Source organism: Octopus sinensis, linkage group LG11, assembly GCF_006345805.1.
Source record: "Octopus sinensis linkage group LG11, ASM634580v1, whole genome shotgun sequence".
In the NCBI taxonomy this organism is placed as follows: Eukaryota; Metazoa; Mollusca; class Cephalopoda; order Octopoda; family Octopodidae; genus Octopus; species Octopus sinensis.
Window position 1 is genome coordinate 49,170,981 of NC_043007.1, and position 12,830 is coordinate 49,183,810.

At 37.2% G+C, this 12,830-nt stretch overlaps 1 protein-coding gene across 1 annotated transcript; it reads left to right on the top strand.

Moving 5' to 3' along the window:
• Positions 1–7,432: 7,432 nt before the first annotated feature.
• LOC115217628 (UDP-glucuronosyltransferase 2A1-like) lies at positions 7,433–10,308 on the top strand. Its single transcript, XM_036506987.1, has 2 exons — positions 7,433–8,700; positions 10,113–10,308. The coding sequence occupies exons 1-2, from the start codon at positions 7,433–7,435 to the stop codon at positions 10,306–10,308; spliced, it is 1,464 nt and encodes a 487-aa protein (XP_036362880.1).
• The last annotated feature ends 2,522 nt before the right edge of the window (positions 10,309–12,830 follow it).

The window sequence follows — 12,830 nt, forward strand, 5'->3', positions numbered from 1 at the left end:
ATTAAACGTGCCTGAGAAAAAAGAACATGGTCTTTTCCCGCCAGTAAAAGACATGAAGAACTATGAAAGAATGCGAATAAGTACCGGGAGTGGAGGAAAGGGAGAACTAACAATCGATCGTTCTAGAACTCCCAGAATAAAAACCTAAATACCTGAAATATTTTCCTTCTATTCATTACTATGTGTCTTTCTCTCTTCTTCATTGTTAAAAGTAAAAAAGTTAGAAAAGATCGAACGTATTTCAGTCTAATTCTCATTGTAAATGACTGAGACTTTATCTATTGCTTCACGTTAAGAGTAGAGGTGAGTGGTTCAGTGGTTAGGGGTATTCGATATGCTCTGCTTTTGAGCAAGGCACCCTACTTCACCTTGCTGCAGTCCACTCAACTGGCAAAAATGAGTTGTTACTGTAATTCAAAGGGGTCAGCCATGGCACATTCTGTGCGAGGCTGAATCTCCTTGAGAACTATGTTAATGGTATGCATGTATGTGGAGTACTCAGTCATTTAGAGTTAATTTTATGAGCAGACTGTTCCGTTGATCAGATAAACAGGAACCTCGTCGTCGTAACCAACGTAGTGCCAGTTTTGAAAAAGTGTGAAAAAAGAAATGTTACATATCGTAAAGCAAAAACGTCATGTGTTTAGTATAAACAATGAAAGCTAAGAGGAAATAATTGCTATTCCGTCGTGTATTCGCCCTCGGCTCACATTTGGTTTGATACCAATAGTCTGCGCTCGGTGTTTAACTGGGGGATATTGGCCTCCAGATCAGTGAGACCCACAAATACCGCTGTTAGGACCGGATTAACATCCATAGTGGTCCTAACGACTAAAATAATGTTCCTGCCTCTATATAGGATCTTGTTTCGTTTTCTTTCAACCACTTGAAGGTGTATCTTACTAGCTAGCCAAAATTAGTTGTAGCTGTAATTGAAAAGGGCCAGTATTGTCACATTCTGTGTGAGGCTGAATATCCTTGACAACTATGTTAATGATATGCATGTCTGTGGAGTACTCAGCCACTTGCGAATTAATTTTATCCTCGTGTGGTAATGAAAAGTGAAAGTGACATCCAATATTTGCTGTGTCTATGTATCAACTTTTCTTTCGATTTACGTATCTACTGTCTCTCTCACTTTCATTTTCTTTCACTTTCACATGTGATAAACATTTAAGAACACAAAACGAAACGAAAGTCGTCACCTCTCACTCTTTCTTTCTTTCTTTCTTTCTTTCTTTCTTTCTTACTCTCTCTCTCTTTCTCACTCACTTTCCTCTCTCACTCTCCCTCCTTCTCTCTCACTCTCCCTCCTTCTCTCCCACTCTCTCTCTCTTTCTCTCTTACTTCTCTGAAACATTTGAAAACTTAAAATGAACTCAGTCACCACAAACTGTCTCTTTCACTCCCTTTCTCTCTCTCTCTCTCTCTCTCTCTCTCTCTCTCTCTTTCTCCCTTCCTCTCTGAAACATTTAAAAATAAAACGAACGCTGTCAGCATTCACTGTCTCTTTCACTCTAGGAGGTTGGAAACTATGATGGGCACTCCGCAAGATCTAGGGTGCGGAAAGTCAGCTTCGGCGTATGTGGACGACATCACCGTCATCGTATCCCGAGTCGAGCACCTACAGTGGGTGGGTGAGGCCTTAAGGGACTACGAAGGGGTGGCAAAAGCGAAAGTCAACCGGGATAAATCGGTCGGCTTGCAACTCGGCACCTGGAGGGGCAAGTCGATGTTTTCCGACTGCGTCGTAGGACTTTGGACGGAAGGGCCGGTGAAAATGCTTGGAATCTGGTTAGGTCCAGATCTCCAGATAGAGAAGAGTGAGATGGTGAGAAAGGTGGCTCTCCTAACTCAGACCTGGTCTGAGCAGAATCTGTCCTTGAAAGGGAGTGCGGAGTTTGCAGAAGTGTTTATCGCCTCTGTAATCACTTACCGCCTGACCATCGTGCTTTGCCTCGATTCGTGGCTGAACAAGCTGGAACGCATGCTCTTTAGCTTTTTGTGGAGGAGCAGCAGACCTCTTGTAAGGCGCTCTATTTGCTGCCAAAAGCCGCTGAAGGGTGGGTTAGGGATGCCGTGGCTAAAAATGCGCAGACATGCGCTCAGGCTTAGGCACCTCTGGCTTTACCTGGACGGTGAGCAGGTGTGGTCTCCGTTCGTCAAGCTGTTATTTCCAGTTCACATCATTTACCAAACTGAACCCATGGATCAAGTGCCATCAGGCACTCGTTTTTCTATCCCAGTCGGGCAACGCCGGTGGCGTGGGTACTACCTCGTTCTTCTATAGAGGGTTAGTAGAGTTTAAGTGTGACGACGTTCAGGGAGAAACCCTGGGCTTCGATGAAGATCAACTGGCTAGCCTGTTCCAAAGAACATTCGGTTCGGGGCCTATGGATAAATACCAAAAGTCCCTGGCCTGGTAATGTTACAGAGGAGCTTTACCGGTTCGAGATAAGTTCTTTAGACATGGGTGTGCACCTTCACCGGTTTGTGCAAGATGTGAGAGGGACAGTGAAACTGTCCTGCACGCAATTGTGCAATGCCCCAAGGTGACTGAACTCTGGGCTTATGTCGAATACCTGCTGTCGCATTCGAGAAGAGTACAACTGTCGAGCAAATCTGTAATTAAAATCGTTCCGCCGACCTCCCTGAATAGGGAGGAGCGAGCCTATTTTCTCTCGGTAGTTGCTGTGGCGAAAGAAGTAGTATGGAAGACGAGAGTGAAAGGAATTGCAACAGGCATGTTTATCTCCAGTCTCGAGCTAATCGACTTTTTCGTTTTCCACATGAAACGGAAAATAAGGCTGGAGAAGAAATGCCTGTCGCAAAGTGTGTTTCGTAAAAGATGGAAGTATATAGCAAGTAAGTATGTTGCGAGTGAAAGAACCTGTTAAATCGAGAATGTAAAAAAGGGGAAAGCAAAGTCTTCAGTGTGAGTATGTGGTTTGTGGGGTCAACCGCGTCCTCCACTTCATTTTTTGTTAATCACTCATTCTCATTTAATTGTATATATTTTAATTGTTTATTTATTCATACGTTTCGTCTCATTCGATACCATGACCCCAACGTTTGTTTAGTCTGTCCTAGTATTGTCCCCACTTTTTCTCAACCTTATGGTGAATAAAGAAATACTCTATCTTTCTCTCTCTCACTCTCTCTTTTTCATTTTCCTTTCTTACTTCCTCTGTCCTCCTTTTCTTGCTTTGACACCCATTTCATCCGTTGAAGTGTGACACACACCAAAGTTACGGACAGAAACAAAAAAAACTAAGCGCATTAATATTATTGATAAGGGTGGGGGATCGGGTGGAGTGGAGAAGAGATAAAATAGTGGTGATCGGGTGCCTGTGTCTATTGTCAAAGTAAAAGGTGAGTAGAAGTGAATGGAAGCAGCAGAACGGTAGAGCTAGCAAAAGTGTATGTGAGAATGAGTAATGGGAAGGAAGGGAGTGAATATAATGAAAGAAGAAAGGCGGCGAGCTGGCAGAAACGTTAGCACGCCGGGCGAAATGCGTTGCCGTATTTCGTCTGCCGTTACGTTCCGAGTTCAAATTCCGCCGAGGTCGACTTTGCCTTTCATCCTTCCGGGGTCGATAAATTAAGTACCAGTTACGCACTGGGGTCGATATAATCGACTTAATCCGTTTGTCTGTCCTTGTTTGTCTCCTCTGTGTTTAGCCCCTTGTGGGTAGTAAAGAAATATATAATGAAAGAAGAAATGTTGAGTGTTTATATAGGGGTGGAAGAAATTGGGTAGGGTGGTGGATGACGTAGTAAATGGTGGATAAGGGGCGAGGTTGACCAATTATGCATGGCGGTGGGTAGGGGAAGAGTAGTAGAACAGTATTTTTGGTTTGGTATAAAAGGTAAAGGAGAGAGAAAGAGAGAGAGAGAGACGATGATAGAAGGTGATGATTTGATAGGTTGTATGTGTGTCGAGAAAGGCAGCTGGAGGGCATGGGGTGAGTAAGAAAGAGAACTTAGAAATTGCTATGCTAATAATTACTAAGTTGGATAGCCACGTATGGGGTTTGATATCTAAAGTAACACCACTTGTAATTAAGTGGAATTAATTGAAAAATCCATACCTCATTTTAATGGATCAAATAAATGTAAGCTATGTTTAGCTGAAATAACTCAGCTCCTTTTCAGATCCAAGATCCCTAAATCATTATTGAACTGTTGGTCTGAAATTTTCAGGGGTTGTAAACAAATGTCTAAGTACATTTTGAACAGCTGAAAATTCCCCCTACATCTGATTCAATTGTTGATATCTTTCCAGCCTTATAAAACAGATTTAATTATAGTGTCCCAGCTACAGCATCATGTCTCATCGTTAGATAATACCGTGATGACATTTTCGGACAATTGCTTATGATGTCGGTGGTATCTTTGGTGTTAACTCCACAAAGTCTGCAATGGTTGTCAAATGTTACTGCTTTTCTTGCACCTCTATCGCTTTTGTGCATCGGGTACTTGGTTGATATTCCTGTTCCTGGATTGCAAACGCATACCCTTCAAAGTGGGAAAGTAGTAATCCTGCTATTCGTCCACGAGAGACTGCTTTGATGATTAATGTTACTATCATCTCGGAGCTTTCTACTAACATATCAATGCACAGTCTTCTGCTCATACAGGCTCATCCTTTTATCAGATGATACATTGTGCCAGAGTCGTGCGACTTCTTTGGTAATGTATTCTAGGTTATCAAAGAGTGTTTTTCAATGAGCTACCTTCCAACACTTATGATGTTATCAGCCTGATGTATGCAAACTTGATCAAGGGATGCACTTCGACACTTGGTGGTTAAAAGATGTTGCCGAAGAGATATGATACGACAGTCAAAGTTATTTTGGATCGATGTTAAGCCTCTGCCGCCTTGTTTTCGTTTTAGGTAGAGGCGGTCTACGTCACTGTTTATGTGGAAATTATTTGTGTTTGTCAGTATTTTTCGGGTTTTGACATCAATGGCTCGGATCTCATCAAGTGTCCAATCAAGCAGCCTAAATATTGGTATGAGTACTGGCACTAGAAACAAATTGTGGGCCACTGTTTTATTGAAAGCAGAGAGTTCTGAGGTCCAAATCTTCTTTATTCGGCTGTTTCGTTACAGGTGCCATTGTAAGATATATTTTCATTCATCCCTAGAAACTTATAACATTATTCGTCAGATATAGGGGAAACAGCCAATCATTGATGGAGATGTTGCTAGTGTGATTTATAGTTTTCCCTCTTTTCACAACCATGTAACAATATAATTTATGTAAACTGAAGAGAAGTGTAGCAATATATCAGACCAAATGGTGATAAAACGAAAGACAAAATGGCCAAAATTGGTAAAATGAAATCGAAGAACATAGTGAATTAAAGTAAAAAAGAAAAAAAGAAAAAAAAACAGAAAAATAACTTAAAGGGGACAGAAATGTTATTTTGACATAAGAAAATAGATTTTAAAAATTGTATGTATGTACGTATGTATGCATGTGTGGACATATATATATATATATATATATAAACATATATGCACACACGCACTTAAACAAACACACACACGCACTTAAACAAACACACACACACACACACAAACACTCACACGCACTCACACACACATGTATACACACATATACATATGCATATATGTAATATATATATACAGTCAATATCACGTCCATTCGGCTGGAAGTATTTCTTTCTCAATGTATAAACTTAACATGATTTATGTACGAGTGATCATGTATGTATGTATGTATATATATATATATAGGTATGCAATTAATTTTGTTTTTTATATAAATTTTCATCTGTCCTGCCCGCCAAATTTGGATCTGTTGTTCGCTGAATTTTTCCTCTAGAGAACTTTCTTTGTAGTTTGATCGTTGATGATCTATTTCTAGCATACGGCCGACTACCTAGCAGTCTTGCCCTGCCAATATACACATATATTAGAATTTTCTCTGATTTCTCAGATTTTTTGTATGCTAGACTACTGGTTTTAAATTGATATTAAAATTAATATTAATTTATCTCCCTCATTATTTAAATATTGAAATAAATACGTTCTCTAGTAGCAAGCACTAACCGTAATGAATTATTTACTGCAGTTCTTCGCTTCAGGAATTTTTTAGCGCACCGGAACTAAGACATTTGAAATTTTATCCCTAGTGTAATCGGTAAAACTAAGCACGTGTCTGTCTTGGCACAGAAAGCTGGGGTTATTTTTTCGGATTGCATTTACACTGAACGATTGTACTGATGAGACCACGGACATTTGAATTATGTAAGTAATTATTTTGTTAAAGGCCGAAACCGAGGTATGCAATTAATTCTGTTTTTTATATAAATTTTCATCTGTCCTGCCCGCCAAATTTGGTTCTGTTGTTCGCTGAATTTTTCCTCTAGAGAACTTTCTTTGTAGTTTGATCGTTGATGATCTATTTCTAGCATACGGCCGACTACCTAGCAGTCTTGCCCTGCCAATATACACATATATTAGATTTTCTCTGATTTCTCAGATTTTTTGTATGCTAGACTACTGGTTTTAAATTGATATTAAAATTAATATTAATTTATCTCCCTCATTATTTATATATATATATATATATATATATATATATATATATATATATATGTATGTATGTGTGTATATGTATATATATATGTATATATATATATATATATATGCATATATATACATGCTTACTTGTATGTGTGAGTGTATATATAAATATATATATATTTATATATTATTGCATATCCATTTATACCGACGTATATATATGTGTGTTTGTATGTATGTATGTATGTATGTATCTGTCTATCTATCTATCTATCTATCTATCTATCTATCTATCTATCTATCTATCTATCTATCTATCTATCTAATGAACACATTTAAGTACATGAAGCTATATATGCACATGCATGCATCTATGTATGATATTTGTATATGTTTACACTTCTGATACAGAACCGGTTTTTTGATATGTATATATCTCTATTTGTACAACAGTTTACGGATAACTCTATGATTATATTAATTATTACTAAGGTGGTTATGTGCTTTGTTGCTGTTTAAGATATATGCATGAACCACTTCTAATGAAGCTCTAAATAGTCTGGTTAGAGCGTCGAAGTTACTATACAGATTTGCTACCATATTTTTGTTATTGTAATGACTGTTGATGCCAGACAGTCATTAGATATATGTAGCTTTCCTTTCATCGCAAATATCATTCGAATATATAATCGAAAATTTATTCATATGTCTTTCTAAATTTTTTCTTTTATCTAGGTCAACACCTCTTGAAAAATGAGACAGAAAAGTCTGTTATTCAGTTTAATGGTGCTATGCATGATTGTATGTTTAAAGAGAGTCAACAGTAAAAATATTTTATACATAGCATGGCCTGGTTACAGTCACATAAATCCAATGATTTCTATTGCGAACGAATTGTCAAAGTATGGTCATAATAACTATTTTATACTAAACAAAAAACTCACTAAAACTTTCCAAAACGAACAGAACATAAATATACTTCCAATGGATGAGATCCCAGAAATTGAAGAAATTCGCACTGGTTCAGAGAAACAAGAAACAAGAAGATTATACATGATGAAAAACGCCTTAACTTTATTCCCTGTAGTGTGCGAGAGAATGTTAACGGATGAAAAATGGATAGAATCATTGCGAGCCGTCAATGCCAGTTTAGCTGTGATCAATGGAATATTCATAACAAATTGTCTTACAACAATTGCCTATGAATTATCAATTCCGTTTGTTCTCACGGCATCTGAGATATTTCCTAGTCTTCATCGTATTCCATGGAACCCCAGTGTTTTTCCAAGCAGCTTCTTCTCATCCTCCGATAAGATGACATATTCGGAAAAGTTAATAAGTACTTTGGCTGCTATTGTAGACTACACTATTCCTCCTATTGGAGCGCCTATACACAGTGTCAAAACATACGCTAAAGACAAACCTGATATTTCATTCACAGATTTACTACATCAGGCACAGTTTTTTCTTATTGAAAAAGATGTACTTCTAGATTATCCACTACCACAACTTCCAAATGTAAGATACGTTGGTGGTCTGGCTACAAAACGCTCATTGCCTTTGAAGGGAGAATTAGTGAAATTCATAAATGCGTCTAAGAATGGAATAGTCGTGGTGTCATTTGGCAGTAATATCAATGATTTCCCTGCTGTTCAATTAAAGAAACTACAAAGTGCATTGAAACAAATAAAATATGATGTTGTGTGGAGACAGAAGAAAACATCATTTTCTCATAAGAATATTTATATCAGTGATTGGGTACCACAAAATGATCTGCTTGGCCATCCTAAAACAAAATTATTTGTTACTCATTGTGGAAATAGCGGTCAGTTTGAAGCTTTGTTCCATGGTGTACCAATGCTGGGAATACCTATATTTGCAGACCAATTTTATAACTCTCGCAGAATGACCGAGAAAGGATACGGATTGTCTCTAGATATAGAGAACTTCACTCCGGAGGAATTAATAGAGAAAATAAATGAACTAATTGAAAATAAAACATATTCTGAGAAAATTAAAAGAGCTAGTGAAATATTTCATTCTCGGCCCGAATATCCAGCGAAGAAATCAGCCCGCCATATTGATCACATCTTGAAATATGGTGGAGAATATCTAAAATCTCCATGTCAAGAGAGTCGATTGTATGAATTTTTAATGATCGATGTATTAGTTCCTATATTTGCTGCAACAATATTTTTGATATATTTAATATATCGAAGTGTGAAAAAATGTTTATCGTTTTGTTGCAAGAAAAAAACGAAGATTGACTAAAATCATTTCTTTGATAAGTTGAAAGAATGTAAATCATGGCAGATTTTTGATTTATTCAAATGAGGGTTAGAAACATTTAATTTTAAAAAATTAATTGAAATTTGGAAATTTTCTGTAGATGTCATATTATGTGGTGTAGTTTTTAAAGATTTACCTCATATAGTATGTTGATTTTTCTTTTTGTTTCAAACATTTTGTAGAAGCTCCGTATTAAACAATTAAACGTGAATTCTGAAGTACAGTGCCATTATTTTTCTTATAATCAAAACAAATTGTTTAATCTGTTCGGTTCATAAATTTTTTTAATAAATCGCTTATTCATTTTGTAATAAATATATACATTTTAAGCACTTGCCAGCTGTCATATTTTATTGTACAATATTACCGTCTCTTCCCACTCTGTTTTCCTCGATGAAAATGTCAAGATTTTCTTCAACTTATGTCATTTTCGTATAGAGAAGAGTCTGCTTATATCAATTAGTAATTAAATGGTTAAATGCTTTGTTGCAGTTTAAATTTTGATAGGTTTGAAACTTTTTGAACAAAACTCTTTGTAGTTTTCGTTGGTGTGTTGAAAGTTAATCCACAGACATGCATCACTTTACTAGTGTGTCATAGCATAGCGTGGGCAGACTGTCATGAGAGTTAAGTTGCTTATGTTTTGTCACAGGACAGCTTTCATGTGAAAAAGGGACTTCAACGGTGACCACTATCGTTTTTATTTTTCATTTGTTTGACTTAATATTGTGGGTCGGTAAAAGTGACCTATTGAATAAGTACCTTACTTTAAAAATAGTATGTCCTGCGGTCCATAAGTTCGATTGAATGCTCGTCAAGGTAGTGCCACAGCATGGCTGCAGTCTCCTAACTGAAACAAGTAAAAGATAAAAAGATAGATTTAAAATGAAATTCTAATACATAACCACAATATTATTATTTAAGTAATAATTACAGTTTACCTTAATCTCTTTATTATTATTATCTTTTTTTACCTGTAAGTAATGGTAAAAATATCTTATACTTGCATGACCCTTCAATAGTCACGTACATCCAATGATTTCTATAACAAACGATTTATCAAAGTATGGACAAAATAACTATTTTATACTAAATATCAAAAACTCACAAAATCTTTCCGAAAGGAACAAAACATAAATATACTTCCAATAGACGAGATCACAGAATTTAGTAAAACCTTTACTGACGCACGGCAGAAAATAGTATCAAAATGAAGATATGTGATAAGAAGAGTTTTGACTTTGATTCCTCTGATATGTAATAGAATTCTGAAGAATGAGAAATGTATCGAATCACTGCGAGCGGTTAATGCCAGTTTAGCTGTTATTAATGGACTATTGGCAGCAAATTGTCTTACAATAATAGCATATCAGTTGTCAGATATAGAGAACTTTACCCCAGAGAAACTAATAGAGAAAATAAATGAACTGACTGAAACTAAAAGATTCTTAGAAAATTAAAAGATCTGGTGTAATATTTCAGTCTCGGCCCGAATATAAAGCGAAGAATTCAGCCCACCATATTGATCACATCTTGAAATATGGTGGAGAACATCTAAAATCTCCATGAATTTCCTATATTCGGAGTAACATTACTTTGGATATATTTGACCTATGTAATTGGGACAAAATGTTTTATAATTTTTTGCATATGGACTTGTTTCACGAAGGGTTCTTCAAACATTCACCTATGTTAAATTTCTATTCCCACATAATTTAGTATATGATATGGAGAAAATTATTGCAGCTTAATGCAGCCGTTTGTCTTATGCAATGAGCACACATAAGAGTAACAGATATGTGGCTGTGCAAATATTGAGAATAAAATTATATCATCAGTGAATTGTGAAGGCTGTGAAGAAATTAGTAAATTAATGAAACAATTATGTACATATATAACTGTTTCATTAATTTACTAATTTTTTTCACAGCCTTTACAATTCACTGATGATATATCTTTATTCTCAATATTTGCACAGCCACTTCTCTGTCACTCTCATAGTTAAAAATCAGAAATATCAGACCAATTTATCCAATAATCAAATCAGAATTATTGTCCTTTTCACCTTTATCTCACGTCTAATTTCACTTCACATCGTTGAAATTTGAATTCTGTTTGCATTCCCATATCAAATAACCGAACCGCAACCGTTGCAGTTTGAACACTTCTCACCTATACATGTTAATACATGAGTTCATATATTTTTTCTTTATATCGTTATCATGATCATCATGATCATTATCATAATTAATATCATGAACATTATCATCATAATCATCATCACAAGCGTTCATGTTCTATACTGGCATGAGATCCAAGGCCCGAGTCGTGCGCTTCTGTCTGTTTTAGCATGGTTTCCTAACGCATATGACCTTCGTAACGCAAACACCTTTATAGTTTGTACTGACCGCTCTTTTACGTGCCACGTGCACTAGTGAGTTGAAAATGCAGCTGGAAAATGATAACCTGGAGATGAGGCGGGTTTTATGCTAAAAATGAGTAGTGAAAGTAAGACAAAAGGAGGCAGAAAATATCAGGTTTCTAGATGTAGTGAAACCACATGGGTATTCATAATTTATGAGATTGGGTGGAGGTGAGTGGGCAATGTAAGGAAGAGATAAAATAGTTGTGATGGAGTGCCCGTGTCTACTCTTAAAGTAAAAGGTGAGTAGAAGCGAATGGAAACAGTAGAACGGTAGAGCTAGCAAAAGCGAATGGGAGAATGAGTAATGGGGAGGAAGGGAGTGAATATAATTATTTTCAACTCTAGGCACAAGGCCCGAAATTTTGGGGGAGGGGGCCAGTCGATTAGATCGACACCAGTACGCAACTGGTAATTAATCTATCGACCCCGAAAGGAAGAATGGCAAAGTCGACCTCGACGGAATTTGAACTCAGAACGTAAAAACAGACGAAATACCTATTTCTTTACTACCCACAAGGGGCTAAACACAGAGAGAACAAACAAGGACAGACAAACGGATTAAATCGATTATATCGACTCCAGTGCGTAACTGGTACTTATTTAATCGACCCCGAAAGGATGAAAGGCAAAGTCGACCTCGGCGGAATTTGAACTCAGAACGTAACCGCAGACGAAATACCGCTAAGCATTTCGCCCGGTGTGCTAACGTTTTTGCTAGCTCACCGCCTTAGGGAGTGAATATTATGAAAGAAGCGTTGAGTTTTTACGTAGGGGTGGAAGAGATTGTGTAGGGTGGTGGATGACGTAGTGAATGGTGGATAAGGGGTGAGGTTAACCAATTGTGCATGGTGGTGGGGAAGGAAGAGTAGCAGAATAGTAATGTTGATATGGCACACAGGGAAAGGAAGGGAGAGAATGAGAGAGAGAGAGAGAATAAGAGAGAGAGAGAGAGAGAGAGAGACAGCGATAATGTGAAAGAGAGATAAGGAGAGACATACAGGCAGATTGAGAGAAAGAGAGATTATTTGGTAGGTTGTAAGAGTGTGAGAAAAGGAGAGAGAGAGAGACAATCGGGGTGCATAGGGTGGTTGAGAGATGTATTGTAGTGGAGGTGTGGTGAATTGGTGTGTCATGTGGGTGGGCAATGTAAAGTGTGAATGAAAGAAACAGTATTAAAAACGAGGTAAGTATGCTAAGTGTAACGGTTCCGGCTACTGAGAAAAAAACCTTTTTCGCAAATTACCTCAAAATTTTGTGATTGGCACTTGTTTATACATGTCCCCATCCATATGAATCACATGTCTATACCTATTTCTTTACTACCTACAAGGGGCTAAACACGGAGAGGACAAACAAGGACAGACAAACGAATTAAGTCGATTATCTCGACCCCAGTGCATAACTTGTACTTATTCATCCGAAAGGATGAAAGGCAAAGTTGACCTCGGCGAAATTTGAACTCAGAACGTAACCGCAGACGAAATGCCACTAAGCATTTCGCCCGGTGTGCTAAACACGAGAACTGATTTTCCTTATGTCCAGTTTTTCTGTCTACAC